Below are 23,457 nucleotides of genomic sequence, written 5' to 3' on the forward strand. Positions count from 1 at the left end.
TTCCCGCTGCTTGGGGAGAGCTGCCGGCATCCCGAAGCCTGCGCGCGCTGATCTCAGCGCGTGCAGGCTTCGCGGATCTCTCCCCAAGCAGCGGGAACGTTCCCGCTGCTTGGGGAGAGCTGCCGGCATCCCGAAGCCTGCGCGCGCTGATCTCAGCGCGTGCAGGCTTCGCGGATCTCTCCCCAAGCAGCGGGAACGTTCCCGCTGCTTGGGGAGAGCTGCCGGCATCCCGAAGCCTGCGCGCGCTGATCTCAGCGCGTGCAGGCTTCGCGGACCTCTCCCCAAGCAGCGGGAACGTTCCCGCTGCTTGGGGAGAGCTGCAGGCTTCGCGGACCTCTCCCCAAGCAGCGGGAACGTTCCCGCTGCTTGGGGAGAGCTGCCGGCATCCCTGAAGCCTGCGCGCGCTGATCTCAGCGCGTGCAGGCTTCGCGGATCTCTCCCCAAGCAGCGGGAACGTTCCCGCTGCTTGGGGAGAGCTGCCGGCATCCCTGAAGCCTGCGCGCGCTGATCTCAGCGCGTGCAGGCTTCGCGGATCTCTCCCCAAGCAGCGGGAACGTTCCCGCTGCTTGGGGAGAGCTGCCGGCATCCCGAAGCCTGCGCGCGCTGATCTCAGCGCGTGCAGGCTTCGCGGACCTCTCCCCAAGCAGCGGGAACGTTCCCGCTGCTTGGGGAGAGCTGCAGGCTTCGCGGACCTCTCCCCAAGCAGCGGGAACGTTCCCGCTGCTTGGGGAGAGCTGCCGGCATCCCGAAGCCTGCGCGCGCTGATCTCAGCGCGTGCAGGCTTCGCGGATCTCTCCCCAAGCAGCGGGAACGTTCCCGCTGCTTGGGGAGAGCTGCCGGCATCCCGAAGCCTGCGCGCGCTGATCTCAGTGCGTGCAGGCTTCGCGGATCTCTCCCCAAGCAGCGGGAACGTTCCCGCTGCTTGGGGAGAGCTGCCGGCATCCCGAAGCCTGCGCGTGCTGATCTCAGTGCGTGCAGGCTTCGCGGACCTCTCCCCAAGCAGCGGGAACGTTCCCGCTGCTTGGGGAGAGTTGACGGCATCCCGAAGCCTGCGCGCGCTGATCTCAGCGCGTGCAGGCTTCGCGGATCTCTCCTCAAGCAGCGGGAACGTTCCCGCTGCTTGGGGAGAGTTGACGGCATCCCGAAGCCTGCGCGCGCTGATCTCAGCGCGTCCAGGCTTCGCGGATCTCTCCTCAAGCAGCGGGAGCCACCGCTGGGCTCCCACGGCTTGCAGAGAGCTGCCTGTTTGGGGGCTGGGGTCGGGGGAAGCTCGGGCTGCCCCAGCCCCGCGCCTGGGGGGGAAATAATTTTTTTCCCTTTATTCCCCCCCCAAAAAACTAGGTGCGTCTTATGGGACGGTGCGTCCTATAGGGCGAAAAATACGGTACTTCATTGGTTTCCTACTTTGACTAAGCAGCAAAAGACAGAATGTTTACAGCCAGCAGTTTAAGAGACGAGCTATTACATCTGGTTAGCTTTAAGAGTTCACACAGTACAGTGGTACCTCGGGTTAAGAACTTAATCCGTTCTGGAGGATCGTTCTTAACCTGAAACTGTTCTTAACCTGAAGCACCACTTTAGCTAATGGGGCCTCCCGCTGCAGCCGTCACACGATTTCTGTTCTCTTCCTGAAGCAAAGCTCTTAACCCGAGGTAATATTTCTGGGTTAGCGGAGTCTGTAACCTGAAGCGTATGTAACCCGAGGTACCACTGTATTTCAAAAGCATCCTTCTCCCGAGTTGGATACTATACCTGGCCCTGCTTCAGCACTGATCTTAGCCTGCTGAGGGAGAAATGTAGTCTCCAACCCAAAGACCAGGGAAAGGAAAAGAAGAGAAGAGAAGGTCACTGACTGGCCCAGCTGCAAATGCAAGGCAGTGAAGTTTGCTGGCAGATTCCCGAGTTTAATGCGGCCACTTTGGCTCTCTGTGCTTTCTGATGCAGGGAGGATCCTCAACTCCTCCCGGAATAAACGATTCTTTTTTTATTTAAAACAACAACAACCATGCACGATTACTTATGCAGCACGACACTCAGCACCCTTTTGTAAAACGATAATTTTTTTAAAAAGATGTAGAATGATTTTTTTAAAATGATGCAATGTGAGGCTGCAGTCCTGTTACATACAAGAGAGTAAGTATGCATAGGATTTCAACGTTAATGAATCCATTGTTTTGGGGCTTGTTATTATTTGCCCCACAAAGGGTGGCGGGTTTCCACATTCTTTCTGTCTCACACACTGCAAGGTTTTTAGCGGAGGCAATTAGAAAAAGATCTATTATTTGATTATTGATGTAAACCCCCAAAACGTATTTTCTATAGTTAAGTTTTTACCTCTATCTTCAGTACATTTTATTTATTTTTTATTGCCATGGCTAGTGGCTGATGCAAATAAAGATTCTTCTGGTTCTTATTTCCACACACCCGTTAAGAATATTGTAAACCGCCCTGGAATCTTTTGATAAAGGGCGGTATATAAATTAAATCAGTAATTTAAAAATGTATTACTGTTTCAGTTCGAAGGCCCTTCCCACCGCTCCTCCCGCTTGCTTGCCTGGCTGCCGGCCTGCCCCCTCCTTCCCTCCACCCGCTTTCAGGCACTTCCCTCCCGGCAGGGGAAAGGAAAAAGAAAAAAAGGAAGAGGCGCAACCCGGAAGCCGAGGCGCGGCGTCGCAGCCCGCCGTTCTCTCTCTATGGTTCCCTACCATGGAGACGCGGGGTGAGGGGTGGGGACAGGGAGCCAGGAATCAATCCATTCGCCCGCGTCCGTCGGTTCGGCAATCGGCTCGTCGAGCCTGCTCGGCTTTTCCCGTCGTCCTCCGCGATAGTTGCTCAGTCACGGCCGTAGCCGGTGTGTGTGTGTGTGTGGAAGGTGAAGCCATGAAGCAGGAAGGCGGCTCTCGGCGCCGCGCCGGGTCGGAGAAGGCCAAGCCGCCGCCCGCAGAGCCCCCTCAGCCTCCCCCGCCGCTTGCCGACGTTGAGATGCACGAGGAGGCGGCCCCGGCCGAGCCCGCCTCGGGGGAGAAGTCGCAGCGCGAGCTCGACGCCGTCACGCTCGAAGGTGAGGTGGGGGGAAGGGGGAGGCAGGAGACGGGGCGCGCGGGGATGGGCGTGGCTAGAACGCCTCGCGGCGGCGGCGGCAGCAACCCCCACCTTGTGGGTTCGATGAGGGCGTGGCCAGTGGAGTGCCGAGCGGCTATTGGCCGGCCGCGTTGTGTACCTGGAAAAAGGTGGAGAGGTATCCATCCACCGCCCGGCTGGAGGGGCGGGGCTAAGCTGCAGCAACGCCCACCTAAAATAGCCGGGTGTCCCGTGGGAGGGGAGACTTGGAGTATACAGCGCGGTGCAAGGGGGGGGCGTGGGGGGTTTCAGACAGAAATAACGCGCAGCATTCCTGTGTAGGGAGGGCAGCGTGTCAGCAGGTGTTTAAAAATGTGCGTAAATGCGCAGAAGATCCTGCAATCCTAATATCACCATACCGGGATTCGGGGCAAGGTAGTGGTTTTTATATATCCCAAGTTCTACATCATGTTTACTTCAGAAGCTTTCACCCCTCTGCTTCCTGCTCTGCAATTTGCATCCAAGTAAACATGTACAGTCACCACTTGTGTGCTTCTTGGAAGAAGAGATTGAACACACACAAAGTTCATTGCCATCAACAACAGGGGGGGTGCTGCTCCAGTTTCCATCTTCCGGTTGTGTTGGGTTAGCAGGAATGGACCCTGTAATATAACACTGTAACACTGGAATTCCTTCTCTAAAAAGACTTGCCTGAGCTCATCCTTGCATACTAATTTACATGTGTTTATTGAAAGTTCATTGCAGAGAGGCTTTGTTTTCTGCTGCTAATTTTCTGTCATTGTATGTGTATAACTGGGCTTACTCTGTTTTAGATCTTCTGTTGTTTGGTTGTTATGAATCTCCCTGACAACAAATTGAAAATAAAAAAGCCGTTGTTAACATTTGAATTCATTTTCTATAAACAGCTTCATTTGGATACCTATTTGGGTGGCATATTGTGATCTGTATGTGTATATTAAGATGGTTGTATTGCTTGTTGCACTGTGAATATGAGCTGATAATTTTCTGTTTGCTTTGCTTTTTCCATTTTTTGTTTTTTGTTTTCTTTAATAAATGTGCAATAAAAATTATTTAGGTTACAGCAAAGTGTGGAGAGAGTAGGCTGGTGAGTGGACCTGCCTGCTGGAAGAAAGTGAGCATGACTGAACCACTCAGCAGCGCTTTTGTAATCTAGATATTGATTTCATGCCAGTGACATATTGACTAAGGCTGCAGTCCTGTACATAGTAACCTGAGAGAAAGTCTAATTGAACTCAGCGGAGCTTTCTTCCGAACAGACATGTATAGGATTGCACTCTGACCTCTGTAGCACAAAGATGGGCTGGTTTCTATATTGTTGCGGCCGTCCAAAATGTGTTAGGTTTTTAAAGCAAGCTTTCATACTTGGGAACACTACATACACTCAAATGGATACTATAACTACCTACAATTTTAAAAGATGGAGGAGAGTGGTTTTGCAGAGGAAGAGAGGCAGAAGTGGGTCAGAACTGAGAAAGCGGGACCATCAGATGACCACAGGGGTGCATCCTGGGCATCCAGAGCAGTTCACTGCAGAGGAGCCTCTGCTTTAAGATCAAAAGTACAGTCGCATCTTCCACCAGCCCACTCCTTGCCACAGGAGCTCTGGGTTATTGTGGCAAGTCTTCATTGGATGTATGAAGTGGGCACAAAATTGCTTGCAGCGCCATGCATGAGAGCCAGTGTGGATTGGAATCCAGTTTACACATAAATGGTAGGAAAGTGATATACTGTTTATCTGCCCTGTGAGTACAACAGGGATTGGCTAAAGTTATCCCAAATGAGGGATACTACTCATTTGACTTCAAGAAGTGCTCTTAATAATAAAGCCTTAATAATGGTTTTCCCAGTGGGTCTCTAAAGCACTGTTTTTCACTGACATACTACTTCTACCAAATGACATGTTTACTTCTCTGTAACTCCCAAACTGGCCATAACTACTTTGGTAGCATCCCTGAATCTCGCCTTGATTCTACTGAATCTGTCTGGAGCATTTTCAACATCGGTACCTGGCGCATTTTGGTAGCTTCTAGCGTCCCGTCACTGATGCCTACTTAACATTGCTTTTTCACCTGACCCAGTGCTACACCAGTACAGACAGTGCTGTATCAACAGAGATAGGATGTTAAATCGCCACCATAGCACCACGTAGCCCTAGTAATCAAGCACATACATTGCTCATGTAGACTCATCCCCCTAAACTACCCTTCCTAGCAAATAGCTTCCTTTCATCATTGATTGGGAATCTGAGTTAACTTGCTGTTTAGAGGCGCTGAAACTCTTGTTTTACAGTCTGTAGGTTGCCTGATATAACGCTAGGTGTTTTCTTGGGTTTTGTTGTTTCAGCTCTGTTTTGTTTTGAGGTTTTTGGTCAAATGTTCAGTTGCTCTAACCGTTGGTAGGAATTGACCACCACACCATATAGCTTAGCCTGTTCATCTAACGGTGCTGTTTGTTGACCATTGCAGACATTAAGGAACATGTGAAGCAGCTGGAGAAAGCCGTATCTGGGAAGGAGCCACGCTACGTCCTGCGTGCCCTGAGAGCATTGCCCTCCACTTCCCGACGCCTCAACCCCAATGTGCTCCAGAAAGCTATCAATGGCTTTTTCACATCTAACAGTGCTGTGCGGGACTTCCTCATTGGCTTCCTGGAGGAGGCAAGTCACAAAGCAGGTTCACAGGAGGTTTGGGTACTCTTACCAATAAAGCGAGATGAGCGCTGCAACCCCAGAGCCGTCCGCGAGTGGACCTTTACCTTTACCTTTTTTACTGAGGCTTGGTGCATGTTTTGGAGAACTCCCACTTTGGCATCCTTCAAATGATTCTTTGGGGCCCAATTCAACATTGCTCTGTGGAGCGCTAGCACCATTTTGGTTTGCTGCTCAGTGTTGCCTGTAACTAATTTCAAGATTTACTAGCTATTCAGTTGCAATAAGTGGGCAACATCTGGTCTCCTTAGGCATTAATATGTAGCATTCTCTGAGAATCAGAAGGTGGAGTGGGATGGCACCTTCTCATTGCTCTGATCACCTCTCTCTTTGTCTCTATGTCACACTTTATAGCTTATGGACACGGAAGCTGATCTACAGTTCCGGCCCCGCACAGGAAAGGCAGCCTCTACTCCTCTTCTGCCAGAGGTAGAAGCATATCTCCAGCTACTCCTGGTCATCTATCTGATGAATAGCAAGCGCTACCAAGAGGTAATGCACCACCTGCTCTTGTGTGCCTCATTCCCCAGTGGAAAGCAAAGAACTGCCAGTGTTTGGATACAGATCTAGAGGGAGGGCAGAGAAATAAGCGAGCAAAAATAGACACTATCCTTCATCACTTTCCTCTCAACTCAGACCCAGCTAGACACTTTAAAAAGCTGTAGGTTGAAACACAAAATCTTAACTTAGAACACCAAGTCTTGGTATAGACTTCGGTGAACTCTGTTTGGAGATGAGCAAGGGCTCTGCTAGGCCAATTCTGACCCAGTAATTTATGGCAGCCTGCTTTGCTTCCACCAAGAATTTCCATGAGGGGCATAAGGGGTGCTTCTTGCAGACCTTGTTTCAAAACTTACATTTTTAAACAAGCACATGTTGCCCTGGAGCCCTAAGTGTCACTGTGAGGAACTCATCTTTGCAGCCTTGCAAGCCCACCACATGAATTCTCTCTCCATCCAGGCCCAGAAAGTTTCAGACGATCTGATGCAAAAAATAAGTCCTCAGAACCGCCGAGCCCTTGATTTGGTGGTGGCCAAGTGTTACTACTACCACGCTCGCATCTATGAGTTCTTGAACAAGCTGGATGTGGTGAGGAGGTAAGCTTTTGATGTTGCAATTTTCTGGCCTCCTCCTTTCCTCCTCCACAATATTCTTACCCCAAGCATTCTCCTGACACAGCCTCTCTCCATTCCTTCTTTCAAAGCTTCCTTCATGCCCGCTTAAGGACAGCGACACTTCGCCATGATGCAGATGGCCAGGCTACCCTCCTGAATCTGCTGCTGAGGAACTACCTTCACTACGACCTCTATGACCAGGCAGAAAAGCTGGTCTCCAAATCGGTGTTCCCTGAGCAGGCAAACAACAATGAGTGGGCCAGGTACCTCTACTACACAGGTGAGAGTCGGCACTTCACCACTTTTTGAGATCCTGGGTGGCCTGGGGTCAAACATGGAGCTCAAAATAGGCACCTGTGTAACTGGTATTATGTCATCATATCTCTCCCCAGCCCCCCAAACACAAAAAGTGAAATAGCCGATCCCTTGAAAAGCTTAGGCATGCTAGCCTCTCCCATAGTTTACCGTATTTTCACTCTATAAGACACACCAGACCATAAGACTCACCTAGTTTTTGGAGGAGGAAAACAAGAAAAAAAATATTCTGAATCTCAGAAGCCAGAACAACAAGAGGGATCCCTTACTTTTCCAAGAGGTTTCCTGTGCAGAACATGAAATCCCCATTGTCCCTCTGATTTCTGAGATTCTTCAACAGTTACACAAGTTATGATGATGCCAATTTCAAAACCAGATAACACATTTGACACTTGTCTGTTGTTGGCACTGACATCCAGGTTCATATGCGAACCCATCAAGAAACCTGTAGTTTAAGTCTTTTTATCTCAGGGTTGTGGGTTCGAGCCCCACATTGGACAAACAATTCCTGCATCCCAGGGGTTGTACTGGATGACCCTCATGGTCCCTTCCAACTATACAAATCTATGATGCTAAGGTTGGTTGGATTAAGATTCTGACAACAGAGAAAAAACTTTAACATGTTCATTTTACCAGCTGCTTAAGGCTTCAGAGCAGACCAGAGCAATTTCTCCCTGCCCGCTGTGCTTTGTGTTAGTGTTTTTCTACAAAAAGCTATTTATTCACTTATTTTCACACATACTGCTTTTCTTCCAAATGGGGAACTCAAAGCAAATTACAGTTTTAAAAGCATAATGTGGTGAAACAAATACTGAAAATTCAGCCTTAAATACATGTGCAGGGGCTCCTGGCACATGCATTGCCCAGAGACAGGAAGCTGTTACCTGCACTTCTGCAGGAGGCGCGAAGAGGCAGCTTAGTCACTCATCAGCTGGGTTTTATATTTGCTGCACTCCAGGGAATGCAGCTGAGAACCTTCAACTCTCCATCGGCTGTCTAAGGCATAGTATACTTGCAAAAGGGAGGAAGTAACAAAGTGATGGACATTAAAAATGTAAATGAGAAAACAGGTCACTATTTTCATCTGCTATTGTTACGCTGCTCAGTATTCAGTGAGACACAAGGTGGAGAGGGTAACAAAACTTTGATTCACCCAGGACAACAAAGAACTTTGGGCCAGACTTGGCTAGGGTAGCCCAGATTTGCCAGTATATGAACCGAGTGCCGTTTTTGCAAAGCGAAAGTTCCCTGCTAGCCACAAACCACATGGAAATTAAGATGGGCAGGATCGGCATAGGTGGCACAGTGCCCAAGAGTGACTGTAGCAAATAAGCCTTTCTTAAGGAACCTCCCATCCCGTTCCCCACTCCACAGATTCCTGTGCAATGCAAAATCAACCCTGGGCGGAGGTGTTCTCTGGAGGCAGCTTTATCTTGTTATATCTCTGGCAAGCCGTTCTAGTGCTGATCTTCTATCCTTTTCCAGGACGCATCAAGGCCATCCAATTGGAATATTCTGAAGCTCGGAGAACCATGACAAACGCCCTGCGGAAAGCGCCACAACACACAGCTGTTGGCTTCAAACAGACGGTGAGTGGGGACTAGCACCTCCAGGTGGCGCTGTGGAGTAGCGATGAAAAGGGAGTGCGTCTGCTACTTGTACACAGAGCTCTCCGCAGTCCTGAGTCTTGCTTTGTGGTTGAGACAGCAGGACAAAACTGCATCTCTTGCATCTGTGCCCTAGGTCCATAAGCTGCTGATAGTGGTGGAGCTGCTATTAGGCGAGATCCCAGATAGACTGCAGTTTCGGCAGCCGTCTCTGAAGAGATCTCTCATGCCGTACTTTCTCTTGACGCAGGGTAAGTGGCGCAGCTGGTGAAGACGCAGCAGCCCAACGGTACTGCAGCACTGGAATCCCAACAAAAAACCCTAGAATGTGGAGTAAACACTCTTTAGTAACAATGCAATTCACCCCCTCCATTTTAAGTGATTTCAGCATCTCTCTTACTAGACAGTCCATTTGAATATTTATTTCTTGCATTTATATTCCACCTTTTATCCAAGGAGCTCATGGGGGGTGTACATGGTTCTCTCCCTCCTCATTTAATTCCTGCATCAACCGTGTCATACTGATTGTAAATCAGTAACCTCTTTGATTTGAAAGGTGTTGCACTAAATGTTCTTGTTTTCTTTTGCACACAAGGTGTGCGTAATACAGTGCATTTTTTTAGCAGAGGGCGGCCCTTGTGGGCACAGAGCAGTGGCCCACTTCCCATCCTTCAAGCACCACCAGCCATGCAAAACTGGTGGGGACAGTGTGCGCACGGCATTGCCCACCCACAAGCACTTAAAAAGTCATGGTGATGGTTTGTTTGAGTTTGCAACACATAGCCCTTGTACTTTGTACTCAGTTTTGTGGTGAAGCCCTTAGACACACTGCACACTAATCCAAGGCCTCAGCAAGGGGATAAATTTACTGGAGCGCAGGAGAGGGAGTTAGAATTCCTAGGCTGCAGTTACTTACACACGTACATGCACACACCACATGTATGTGTGTGCATGCAGACCATACATATGTACACTGTGTTTCGCCTTTCTTGAATCTCTCTTCTTTCCTTGCAGCTGTTAGGACTGGGAACCTGGCCAAGTTCAACCAAGTCCTTGATCAGTTTAGTGATAAGTTCCAGGCCGATGGGACATACACCCTCATCATCCGGCTGAGACACAATGTGATTAAGACAGGTGAGCGACCACCAAATCCTCGAGTCATGATATGATATCACATCTCAGGACAACATGGGGGATTGGGTTTGGAACAGTGTTTGAAATCCCAACTCGGCCGCACATCCACAAACATGGGAAGCTGCCTTCTTCTGAGTCTGACCACTGGTCCAGCTAGCTCTGTATTGTCTACACTTAACTGGCAGTAGCTCTACAGGATTTCGGGCAGCGTTCTCTCCCTGTCATACCTGAAGACTCTTGAGCTTTGAACTTGGGACCTTATTCCTGCAAAAGCAGGCGCTCTGTCACTGAGCTTGATCTGTCTTCACTATAAACTTCTGGGTTGCTACTGAATGTATCACCTTCCTTTGGGGTGTGCGGGTGGCAGGCAGTTCCCTGCTCCTGCAGAAGCTGCCCCTTGAGCCAGAGGGAAAAGATGGCAGATACCTGGTGGATGCCCCTTAAGTGTGTTCACCCCATTTGCACTTTTTAAAGGTTGCCTTTCTGTCTCTTGTGTAGGTGTCCGCATGATCAGCCTTTCGTACTCGCGCATCTCCTTGGCTGACATCGCCCAGAAGTTGCAGCTGGACAGCCCAGAGGATGCTGAATTCATTGTTGCCAAGGTGAGTGCCTGCAGCGTTGCCTTGGTTACTGAGTTGAATAGGAATCCCTACTTACCCTCTCACTTGGTTAAAGCTCTGACCACCTCTGGGTCCTAAAACAAATGCCATGATGTATCTGCCAAGAATTAGGGGTTCATCCTTCAGTATCTCACAAGATACTGAAAAATACCAGGGGTTGGGCCACCATAATCCAGATAACTCTAAGCTCTGATTTCCCGGCATAGAATATACAAGCTCTAAATGTGTGCGCAGGAAATATGTGAGGGACTTTTTGGCAATACAGACTGTGTCATGTAAAGGCTCACGCCTGTTTCTCCTCCTCATTCTGTCCTGTTTACCATTAGCCCTCTTATGTCTCTGCCCACAGTCTACACAATGAGCAACTGGGTGAGGCAGTTCGATACCAGCCTCAGTAGCAGACTATTAATTCCCTCAAAGTTCCAAAGGATTCAGAGGTTATTGCTGTGTGTTTTGTTTCTTAGTCAGCCCTGTTCATGTAAACTAATAAAATAGGAAGCAGTTGTGAGTGTGTGGTGGTGAATGCTTTTCCCCAGAAAGACCCACCATAACCCAGCTGGAATGTGAGGGTATGGCCTTTTGGAAGACTTGCCTGTCTCTCAATGCTGGATTAAAATCTTAGCCTAGAATCATAGAATTGTAGAGTTGGAAGGGACCCTGCTAGGGCTATGTAGTCCAACCCCCTGCAATGCAGGAATCTCAGCTAAAGCATCCATGACAGATGGCCATCCATCCTCTGCTTAAAGGCCTCCAAGGAAGGAGCGTCCACCCCTTTCCACTGTCAAACAGCTTCTTACCACCAGAAAGTTCTTGAGCCGGAATCTCCTTTCTTGTAACTTGAATCCATTGGTTCGGGTTGTAGCCTCTGGAGCTGGAGAAAACAGAATCATAGAACGAAAGAGTTGTCTTGGCTCTTGTGGATGTAGTCACTGGAAGGCAACTGATGATGTGCTGCCTTTTTCCCAGGCCATTCGGGATGGCGTGATTGAAGCCAGCATCAACCACGAGAAGGGCTACGTCCAGTCCAAGGAGATGACTGACATCTACTCCACACGGGAGCCCCAGCTGGCCTTCCACCAGCGTATCTCCTTCTGCCTCGACATTCACAATATGTCTGTCAAGGTAATGGAGCAAGTGTGCAGCAGTTATCTTACAGCGGGCATTCCTGGGCCTGCCTGCATTTGCACTGGATAAAAAAGTGGGACTTCAGTCCTGCTGTTGGAACTCTTGCAGCGTGGTCCTAGGCATGTTTACTCAGAAATAAGCCCGTTGTTTGCATTGTTTGTACTTCTGCCATTGAAAGTCCCTATGGCGAAGTTTCTTGCCGTGAGGCCTGCCTTCCAATTCATAATTGCCTTCCTTTTCTTATTCCCTGCCGCTGTTTCTAGGCTATGAGGTTCCCACCGAAGTCTTATAACAAGGACCTGGAGTCTGCAGAGGTGAGGATTCCCAAGCCATGTGTACATTGCACTAAAGGGATTAAAATTCTGTGCCAAGAAAGCTGGATTATGTGACCTATATAAACTATGTAAATCAAGCACATTTGCACCATTTAATCCATCATGTTTGCTCTTCTGTGCGATTTATTATAGTTTCGCTAGACAGAGAAGGGGCAAGGACACTGAAGCCCTGCTAAAATACTTCAGCAGCTTTCTGTGATTGCCGCAGATACCGCCCACTTGCTTTCAAATATATTTTCATAATCAAAGGCTAGATTTTTTAAAAAATGAAAGTTGTTATTGGTAGGAGTTAACACATCTTACAGCTATTTGAAGTTTTTCTTGCATCAGATTCAGGCACACCTGCCTCCTTGTTTTCTTGGGTTTACATTTCCTTGTTTTTCTGTAAATACTTCAGGTTTGTCTTTGCTTGTACAAAATCTGAAAGAGACACGTTAGTTTTGTATGCTTATGTATTTGTTTAGGATCCCTTTTAACACACACCAAATGCGCAGAGAGGCATGTCTGTGGGGGGTGGGGTGAGGCAGACTAGCCTCTGTGACCCCACAGCCTCCCTTGCTCCATTGTGGGTGGGTTTTCAACATTTTGATGCTCTAAGTAACTAAAGTGTCGGGCAAGCCACAGGAAGAGTGCTGCTTGTTGTTTCAGTGTGGCCAAAATAGTAGCCAGCAACATAAAAGTGTGCATCTTTTACAACCTCGTTCGTTCAGAGTAAATAGCCCCAGAAGCATAGTTCTTACTCAGTTTAAAGATATAGTTCCCCTATAATACATATTTACCCATAGGAACTTTAAAGAAGAGAAATGTGACATGTTCTCTAGGAAATAATCTGTGCTCTTGTTCGTGGGGTTGTATGAGATGCCATCCTTCAGCTCTCCTTTTAGGGAAGTGCCTTTTCATCTCAACCTGCAGAGCTCCCATTCACATGGTTCCCTTTTGCTTTGCAGGAGCGCCGGGAGCGGGAGCAGCAGGATCTAGAATTCGCCAAGGAAATGGCAGAGGACGACGATGATGGTTTTCCTTGATGCTCTGGGGGATGGCTGCATATATATTTTTTTTGTTTTTTTGTTTCTTGCCCAATACAAACCATTGTCTACTGGCTGAAACCCAGAACTTGCCTTTCTTTCTATATTCTGCATGTTTGGGGGTGGTGCAGAGGGGGAAAAACCAAAACCCTCTTGCTGCTTGTGGTGGAGGAAGCAGCACCCCAGATTAAAGGGGTGGGCCTCCCTCTAAATTAAAGGCCACTTTGTGGTTTTCAGTCATGGATGTACCTGCAAGGGCCTAAATGAATTCACAGTTGTCCTTACCGGTTTTTAGGTGGACGAATGGGGGTGGGGGAGACGAATCTGGTGGCACTGTGAATCACCTCTTCAGCTCTAGCTGGGCAGAGCAACTGCAGTTGGAGATTTTTGTCAAACTTTGTTTAGGGCTTTTAAATAAAAGTTTGGGGGAAATGGAATGTGCCTTTTGTCCAGGTTGATGTTCAGTACAGCAGTCTCGGGGTCTTTAGAAAGGTGGGAGCTTTCTCTGCTTAGTAGACGATGGCCTGGAAATTTGAGAACTCTGAAGTTACCGGCAGCAGAATACTGGCGTCATTAGAAATCGGTGAAAGACAAAAAAAAAAAAAAAAAAAAAGGAACAAGCAACAACGGAAAAAATGAAATACATGAAAAGTTAAAATTTGAAACAAATGGGACCACACAGCCCACTTTCACCGTCTGGAATAATATGGTATCTGCAAATTTGGCCGCCTGATTGCTCACCTTTTCTTTCAGATAAGTTGTGAACATTTGTCCTAATACTAATTATGAACTGGCCCTGATACAAATAGGTTTTCCCAAGGATCTGTAACTTCCTCCTTGTGAGAACTGTCCATTTACTAGTACCTTCCGTTTCCTGTTCTTTAACCAGTTACTAACCCATAAGACGAACTGCCCTTTTATCCCATGACTGCTAAGTATCCTTGGGAGCCTTTGGTGAAAGTTCCAAGAATATCATCAACCCCTTGATATGTTTGGAGGCCTTGGATTATGCCTGTGGAAGATGTCCCTAAGTTGTACTAGCACTGACTACACATGTCTGCAGAGGCCAAATCTATTATTTTCAGCCAACCTACTCTCTGAATAAAGCAGCATTTGTTAACTGATGATGCTCATTTGTGACAGCTGCAACTGCTAATATTGATTCATTTATTAAAAGGCACAAAAGCAAGGCATGCTCCCCTTGCCTAACCCTGCACACAGGCTTACTAATTAATCCTTAATTTGAGCCAGAAACCTATTTCCAGTGTTGAAACCTCACACCTACATGCTGCTAAGTACCAGCAATGAAGGGTACTCTTAAATTATCTGTAGCTTGCTTGTGACTTTGGCCACAAGCTCTCAGGGCTATCTAAAAATGTAACACATAAAAAAATAATTTTTCCAACTTGTCCAAATTTATTGTGTTATTACTCCCAACACATTTTACTTTTCATTTATTACGTGTACAGAATGCACTTTTATTGATAATCCCAGAACATTCACTGAATAATGAACACCAAGGGGGGAAACTTCCCTTTTAAAATTTGGCAATATCCTCTTTGGATTTAAGAAGCTGCTTTAATCAGAATCGGGTCTCTGGTCCATCTATTTAGGCCTTCACTTCTGCAACTGGCAGCAGTTTAGCGACATCTCAGGCAGGCAGGGAAGCATCTTTCTCAGCCTTGCTGCCTTTGACATCATTGGACAAGGACCATCTACAGGCAAAGTGTTATATTCTACCGTGTAGCACTGGTATTTGCATTCTTTCCACCATGAATTGATATTCTATAGGGAAAAAAGCAACTAGCTATAATCTTCCTCTTCTTTAAGTTTTCTTTCTTTTAAGACCTGCCATCCACAAAAGGACTTTTTTAAAAAAAATGGCACCAGTGTTTGTGGACAAGTGTATCAGCCTCACGGTTCCCTGCTGGGTATGATGGTTGTGGTCTAGATAGACTGGCTGATAACAAGTGGGAGGAATCTGCAGCAAGGATTTCTATTGTAGGCACCTATGACACTGGGATATGTCATGTGATCCTAGAAGCAATATTTAGATTTCTAGGTAGGATGTTGAAATCCCAGACCTTTCAGATGCTACCTGTTCCAAGTGTCATGGCTGCCTGCTTCCTCCCTCAGCATTCAGCGCTGAGATTCAGATCTGTGTTAAGCCATAGCTGCACTTTGTATCTCAATGGGGTGGGTTCTGTCTTCACGGTGGTTAACAAAATCCAGGACAATGAGCCAGGATCAGACCCTTGCTAAGCTAGATGCAATCCATAATTGTGCCATAGGAGGAACTCTACTAGCCTGTGGCTTCAAAAACCATGGTATAAGTTTATAGCAGTGATGGAGAACAATCACTGATGATGATGATGATGATGATGATGATGATGATGTCTGACTTCCAACTCTGATCAGCTGCAGTCAGCATGGAGTTGGAGTCTTAACCATAGCTGGAGAGCTGTAGGTTTCCCAAGCCTGTGAAACCAATATGGGGAAGTTGTGGTATGCTAAACAGGAACACTGGTAATAGGAATAATGGAAGCGTGATGGGCTCCAGAGAAGAAGTGGGATACAATACAGATTCTATAGAACGTTCATGGAAGGGTGTGTCAAGGGTGATACGGTTCTTTGTGTCAAAGAGTGCATAAACGAGAACATTTTAGCAGACTGGGTGGTAATACCAGACTAAACATAATTCTGAACAGACGAGATCCTATCAATTCTTATCCTGGACCAAAAAACTGTGGGTGAACTTCAGAGTGAGAAAAGTAATTGGGCAGTCAAAGGAGAAAGTGCAATAATGGGTAACACCATTACCCTTACATAAGCTAAGTAAATGCATGTTTGGGTCATGATAAAGGCACAACATATTTAGAATAGATGCCCTAAATGTGACAGTGGGGTTGGTTACCCAAAGGAAATGACCCTGGACTCAATCCCGAGAAGTGACCAGAACATGGTGTGAGATGTAAGAGTTGGTGAGCCCATTTGGGAACAGCCGCTAGAGTGCTATCAAATTTAAGGCATATGTTGCTTCTAGCAACATCACACGTTTTTCCATCAACATCACTGATTTCATGATGTCAGCTTTGCTGAGTGAAGCCTGATGTTGCACATTTCGTTGCTCCCCTCCCCTGGGCATCCTGGGGGGAAATTTTAGACAGTCCTGGATTTCCCAAGATGGATTGATCACAGGATATAGAAAGGATATGTCTCCAGGCTCTGTCATGCGAAAAGCTTTCCCTGATGATCAGTTTGTAGAGTAATAAAAGCACAGGGTTCTTGGAATTTTCCTCAAGGTGGCGCTTCCAGATATTGCACAAACTCTGCTGACTGTAGGGATGGTTCACACGTTATATTACAGGCACACCTAAGGCAATAGTAAGTGTACGCTTGAAAATGTAAACTGAATATGGCAAACCAATAATTGCCAAGAGGTACTCCCATCACAGGACAGACTAAAGCATAATAAAGTCACTATTGCTGTGTCTAGAGCATGTTGCAGAATCGTTGTTGTTGCTGGCTACCCATCTGTCTCGAGAGACAATGGAGTGCGCCTCTGGGGCTGATATCAAACCGCTGTGTTAGCAGCACCGAAGTGACATGGAGATCCTGGGCTGCCCAGTCGACACAACCCCCTTTTCGCCTCACTGATGTGGCCCTAAGGAAAGCACAGCAATACGTTTGGCGCCAGCTTGGCTGCAGGAATTGCCAGAAGGAGGCATACAAGGCACCATCCAACCATCTTAGGGACTCCACTCCAGATTTGTGTAGGGTTTAGAAGAAGAAGAGTTTGGATTTGATATCCCACTTTATCTCTACCCGAAGGAGTCTCAAAGCGGCTAACATTCTCCTTTCCCTTCCTCCCCCACAACAAACACTCTGTGAGGTGAGTGAGGCTGAGAGACTTCAGAGAAGTGTGACTGGCCCAAGGTCACCCAGCAGCTGCATGTGGAGGAGCGGGGAAGCGAACCCGGTTCACCAGATTATGAGTCTACCGCTCTTAACCACTACACCACACTGGTTCTCAGTTTACTCCTTCCAAAGATATTCTGCAAGGCAGCAGAGGTTTAGGATGAGAGTTCCCTTCTCCTAGATAAACTACGTTCCTAGGTAGACAAGTCCCATTTGCTCCTCACTTCCCTCTGCAGTATGTGCAGAAACTACTTTCTTGACCATTTGACCCGCTATTGGAACACTGTTGCAGGATACGCCCTCAATAACACACCAATCTGGAGAGGCCCTTTCAGGCTGCAATCCTGCACATACTTACCTGGGAGTAAGTCTCATAGAACGCAATAAAACTTGCTTCTGAATGGGCAAGCATAGATTGCACCGTTAGAAGCTAATTACTTCCCTACGCTGAACTATTGCTTACATTTGTCGAACAGATGGGAAAAGACCCCTCTGTACAGGCTTTTAAAGCATCATTGAAGACCACTTAATTCAGGCCACTTTTAACCGAGATGCTGATTAGACATCTCAACTGGTTATGAAGCCATAGTGCTGCTGGTGTGAAACGGATTTCAATTGTTCCCATCGGTTAATTACTGGGAACTAGTATTGCAGACTCTGGCAGCCAGCTGCGGCGGGAAAGTTGACATGTAAGACGAAGATGGTGAGAGGATCTGGCTCAGCTTTAGATTTTGATGCTAAATGGTTTAGCGTTCCACGTCAGATGGACTCCAGCTTCCTATCTGCAGCCACGACATGGAAGTAGCGCTTTTGCCTTGAACCACATAATATTTGCAAGTTCATTCTCAGGAAAGCTTCGATTTTCACTCACCAGTATTCCCCTTTCATCTGTATTCTGATTCATCGTTTGCAGCTGCCCATCCACCACTTCCGTAGAAGCTTTGATTTAAGATGATTCGCCTATTTATTTGTCTATTTTGCTAAATAGGGGGGGGGGGAGCTGAGGATGTTGTCATCAATTGCTTTGTTTCTGCAAGTTTCACAATCACAGCACTTCCTTCGGCCTCACTTTTCTTAAAAATATATTCATACGTTTTTTGGACATATCTACACATTGGGGAGGGGGGCTTGCAGAAATGATCACATTGCCTGAATGTTGGCAAATGGAAAGGCAATAGGGGGCAAATATAGCATTTCCCTGTTTAAGTATTGCTGCATCTTTTGAGAGGGTGAGAAACGTTAAGAATGATTCATGTTTCGTTTACCAGATAACTACTTAGACAAGGTAATCTGCTGATGAGCAGACTTAGCCAAACACCTCTCCTTTGCTTGGAAGCAGATAGATTTGTGTCTGTGACGTCCATACCATTTCTCCCACATCTCACTCAGGGTCAAAGCACAGCTACACACTAAAAGCACAGCCTCTCATTCATTCATTCATTCATTCATTCATTCCCCACTTTTTTCACTGATGGGGTTGAAGGCAGCTTACAGATAAAAACAAAAACCGCTTTAGAAAAATCAAACATTAAAGTACAATTAAACATTGATAGAATTAAAACTATCCATTTATTTATATAGATATAGGTATGCTTATTTTTAAAATTAAAAAAAGTTCAAATGATTTAGGACAAACTGCAGATTGGGGTGGGAGGGATACCACTGGAAATAAGCACATTGCTTAAATGGTGTCAAAGGCAAAAGCTATGGGCGTAAATCCTTGTTCCATAGAAGCTTTGATTTAAGATGATTCACCTATATATTTGTCTATTTTGCTAAATAAGAGAGGGGGGAAGCTGAGGATGTTGTCATCAATCGCTTTGTCTCTGCAAGTTTCACAATCACAGCACTTCCTTTGGCCTCACTTTTCTTAAAAATATATTCATACCTCATATATTCATACGTTTTTAGGACAAATCTACACATGGGGGGGCCTTGCAGAAATGATCACAAATCTTTGTTCAATTTAGTGATGTAACATTTCCCCCCCAATTTATGTCTCACAGCATTAAATTAGAAATTTAAACAACAACAGCAAACTCTGAATCCTTTTGCACTCAGCCCAGATCTCCTGCCCCTCTCTTCCCTTTTCTCTAACTTAAAAAATACAAAACCTTTGCATACAGTGCAGCTGGGTGCAATGCGAAGTTCAGTGCTGGGGAGATTCCAGGTACCTGCCATTGCAAGCCACAGGAGGGGCTACGCCACACATCACTGTTGGGTACTGAGAGGAATAGGGGCAAGGCAGCAGGTATCATGGGCTCTATGCCTCCAAGCAGGATGGGGGTGGGGTGGGGGAATGGCAGGATCCATCAGAGGAGGATCTGATCCAGATCCCAAGGGGTGGGGGTGGAGGCAGTTCAAGCAGTGACTTGGATAAATGTCCTGCCCTGGGGTGGCTGGGTGTCCCAAAAGTAGAGGGGGAGCAGTCCAAAACAGTCAAGTGCTGAGGAGCTGGCGGGCTGGCCAACCAGATCAGAGACAGAGAGAGTTAGAGGGTTGGATTTGAGGCCCGTCACCAACAGATGCAACACCCCACCCCAACAGAAGAACTCACTTGCAAGTATAGTTTTCTTGCTTGGGGTGAGAATCACGCGAACGGCTCATGCCTTGAAAGAGTGAGGAGACAACATGCCAGGTGTTGGGACCAGGTCTTGCTCTTATGCGCATCCGTGTCTCCTATATTCTGCCTATGTACCTTTTGAGTCATGTATCCTGATGCTCAGGCAGTGTGCTGATTTCTTTCATAAAGCCTTCAGGATTTCCCAACCCGTGTCTTTCACCCAAGGGTGGGGATCCAGAGTGGGGAGTAAGGGTGCTCAGTGTAGCGCCAATACAACACTCCCAACAATGCATTTCCACCATGCCAACCAAACTGCCCACTGCCTTGCTCTCGCCCTCAGTTGCCAGAAGCGAGGTGCGGCGTTCGGGAGGCTAGAGAGCAACATAGCCCCCACACCACACCACCCTGCTGGCTACTCCTGCCCAAAGGCATCCATGCACATTCCTTGACATATGCAATGTTTATGTGTATCTGTGCCATAGGCCTGCAGCCCACATCCTGTAAGTACTTAGCAATATCCCTGGAGGCAGGGATAAGAGGACACCTACTAGAAAGGTGAAGGTGTGCCAAAGGGGTGAAAGGTTCCCTTGTATTCAGAAGCCTTTCTCTTGGGAATTACAGGGATAGAACAACCTAAATTGTATAGAAATTTATTCATGTATGCGACTACAGTGGGGAGAATGTTACTTGCCCCAAAATGGAAAGAAGCAGAAATCCCAGCAAAGGAAGAATGGATACAAAAACTTATGGAATATGCAGAAATGGCGAAACTTACCGGAAGAATAAGAACTCAAGATAACAAACATTTTTATAAAAGAATGGAAATAGTCTATTGAATATTTACAGATAAATTGTAAACAGATAAAAACACTGGGTGGATTACTGTAATGACCTGCAACTACATAAGAGTATATATTTAAAGAAGATGAATAAATGAGTAAGTTAAGTTAATTTGGATATGCAGAAGACATTAAAAATAAACCTAAGGAATCGCAGAAAGAGGGGGAAGGAAGTCAAGTTTTTAAATGTCAAAATGACTGCAAAATCAGTGAGATAGATAGATAGATAGATAGATAGATAGATAGATAGATAGATAGATAGATAGATAGATGATAGATATAGATAGATAGGAAAAGTATAATTAATATTTTTTGTTTAAAAAGGTTCCCTTGCATCACTGCACACGCTTAGATCAAAACAAAAGAGTATCACTGTTGTGATCAGTATCAGCCTGACTGCACCTAACTAGACATTGCAGGAGCTCATGGGTGCCACCAACCTGCTTCTCCTTTCCCTGTCTAATTAGTAGTACCTAGCAATACAGGTGCCTGATGTGATGTCATTGCACTTCGTCTTTCCCTGCTTCAGCTCCATTCAGAGTGTGGGAAACGTTGAGAATGATGGTAACACTTCTTTTTTTTTACTAGGCGACTACTATGACAGTGTACTGTGCTTACTACAGTGGTAGTTGTGCTTACTACTACAACCCTCCCTTCCTTGGAAGCAAAGAAATTTGTGCAGTCTATGCATAAGTTTTCTCCCGCATCCGTACTCAGGGTCAAACTAGAATTCACACGAAAAGCACCGCTGCTGCTGAAAAACGTTCTCTCTCTCTCTCTCCTCCCCCTCTAATATCTAGGAGAACTTGATACCTGAGAATGGCAATGGGATTGCACCCGCCAACCCCTGACCTCACATTCAGCATCAGTGTGAAGGGGCTGTACATATACGTAGAAGAACACACAGGGGGGAATTATTGTGCAAATGGAAAGTTGATCTTAGCACTACGTTGGAGACAACTAACTGTCTTGCTACCAGCCCTCTATCTTGCCAGAACTGCATCCTCCATGTGACCAGACTGTGGAACTGCCTCTCAATCTTGCCTTTGACCTGCTAGTTATGCACCCAAGTCCCTGGCCAGTTTGTGGGCCTTGCTGTAGACTCTTCTCCAGCCTGTCCTAGCCTGAAACTTGTGGAAGTGAATAAATCTGTGCACTTCATGGTCACAGCGGAACATGATTGTTGCAGCCTCTGGCTCCTTCCACAATTCCCTGCATTGGGGTACGAGCACCTCCAAAACCCAGCACACATTTAAATCCCGTGCAGTCACAAGTCCTTTCTGCTTTGGTATTACACCAGTTCCTTATTTGCTCTTACTCACTGGCGCAGGGGCTGTTTTCAGTGTGCACATGTGGTTTTTTAAAGTCTGCTTCCGTCATATCCTCTTGCAGCTATATCCTGTTAAAAATGAACAGGTTGGAACAAGAAATGACAGAATGATTTGAAAGGGGGAGAAAGCAGCAGACACATTCCAGGAACAACAGAAAGGGCAAGTGGAAGCAACTGAAAGGAGACAAAGTAGCGTCATCAAGGAAGGTATTCTGAGATGCCCTCTTGGGCATTTCCATGTGGACAGGAAACAGGTCCCCCATACACACACACACACATATATATAGTGGTACCTCAGGTTACATACACTTCAGGTTACATACGCTACATATGGTGCTAAATGTGGTGCTGGAAATCTATTTCAGGTGTGTGACAAATTCAGGCTTAAGTCTGGACGCATTCCACACCAGCCCCATCACCTCAAGGAGCAAGATGCCCTGGCAGCCATCCAGCTGATAACTCAGCACTCAGGAGAAGTGTTTGCCTTCAGAGTAGGTTCAGCTAGCTCTGGAACATGCCTGAAAGCGACTTGAAGGTGTTTATTCTTATTACAGTGGTACATCGGGTTACAGACACTTCAGGTTACACACTCCACTAACCCAGAAATAGTACCTCGGGTTAAGAACTTTGCTTCAGGATGAGAACAGAAATTGTGCTCTGGCGGCGCGGCGGCTCCATTATCTAAAGTGGTGCTTCAGGTTAAGAATGGACCTCCAGAACGAATTAAGTTCTTAACCCGAGGTACCACTGTATATCCCAACAGAGCTCTCTCTCTCAGGTGCTTATGTATCTGTGTTTTTATTTTATTTTATTTTAAAACCAAATATTTGCAGGAAACTCATGGTGGCTCAAAAGTCCCGATACAAAACCAGTGTGGTGTAGTGGATAGAGAGTTGGACTAGGAGTGTTGGACTAGGATGTGGGAGGGCAGAGTTCAAAGCCCTACTCAGTCATGACCTACCTCACAGGGTTGATGTGAGAATCCTGATATGGAGAGAACCATGCACTTTCCCATGAGCTCCTTCGAGGAAAGGTGGGATATTAATGTAAAGTAAATTTTTTGGAAAGTGGTATGTCTGTTCTCCATGGGTTCAGCCACCTCCCAAAATATAATTTACAAACTTGGCACAAGAGTTTCCAAGCTGAGGGCAGCATTTGTTATTGACGTCTGGATGCCAGGTGCCATTTTGAATCAAGATGGCAGACCAAAATGTCACTTGGATGTGACTTTCACCCATTTTTTGGCAAAGGTTTAGTCACCTCTCAAGATAACTGGGCACAAGGATTCCTGAGCAGTAGAAGCAGCTGTCGTCGTTCAGATGCCGGGTGCCATTTTGAATCAAGATGGCAGACCAAAACATGACTTTGGCTTCGATTGGTATTTGGTGCGATGGATCCAGACTCACAAACTGCACTATCCGTTTAAAAATCACTTTTTTATAATAAAAAAATATACAAATCCCCAGGCACCTGCAGGCACTCCCCACTAGCAAATAAATAAGTCTTTTTCAAACTGCCACATCCATAAGCACCAACTCCTTGGGGCTGAGGGGTCTTTGGCCCCCTCAATAAAATATTTGAGGGAGCTCCCCCCCCCATATTTTGTTCAAGTTGGCACCCCTGGTCACATTTTACCAGCTGTCTGAAGGGGCTTGGTGCACCTTACTTGGCAAGGCATTCCACAGAGTAGTTGGCTCCACGGAAAATGCCCCAGCCCAGACA

The 23,457-nt window shown here is 46.6% G+C and overlaps 1 protein-coding gene and 1 long non-coding RNA gene across 2 annotated transcripts in view; one reads left to right on the forward strand and one right to left on the reverse strand.

The window, feature by feature from the left end:
• LOC310690855 overlaps positions 1-2,835 on the reverse strand; it is a 10,699-nt gene extending 7,864 nt beyond the window's left edge. The window contains exon 1 of the long non-coding RNA XR_014518214.1: positions 2,706-2,835. This is a non-coding gene — a long non-coding RNA (uncharacterized lncRNA). The remainder of the gene's footprint in view (positions 1-2,705) is intronic.
• PSMD3 (proteasome 26S subunit, non-ATPase 3) lies at positions 2,755-13,522 on the forward strand. Its single transcript, XM_083469941.1, has 12 exons — positions 2,755-3,061; positions 5,568-5,758; positions 6,164-6,301; positions 6,770-6,906; positions 7,014-7,204; positions 8,725-8,828; positions 8,983-9,097; positions 9,861-9,980; positions 10,479-10,582; positions 11,567-11,722; positions 11,989-12,039; positions 13,008-13,522. The coding sequence occupies exons 1-12, from the start codon at positions 2,881-2,883 to the stop codon at positions 13,083-13,085; spliced, it is 1,566 nt and encodes a 521-aa protein (XP_083326067.1). The 5' UTR covers positions 2,755-2,880; the 3' UTR covers positions 13,086-13,522.
• Positions 13,523-23,457: the final 9,935 nt, after the last annotated feature.

This window comes from Podarcis liolepis (genome assembly GCF_965112155.1).
Source record: "Podarcis liolepis genome assembly, chromosome: 13".
Lineage (NCBI taxonomy): Eukaryota > Metazoa > Chordata > Lepidosauria > Squamata > Lacertidae > Podarcis > Podarcis liolepis.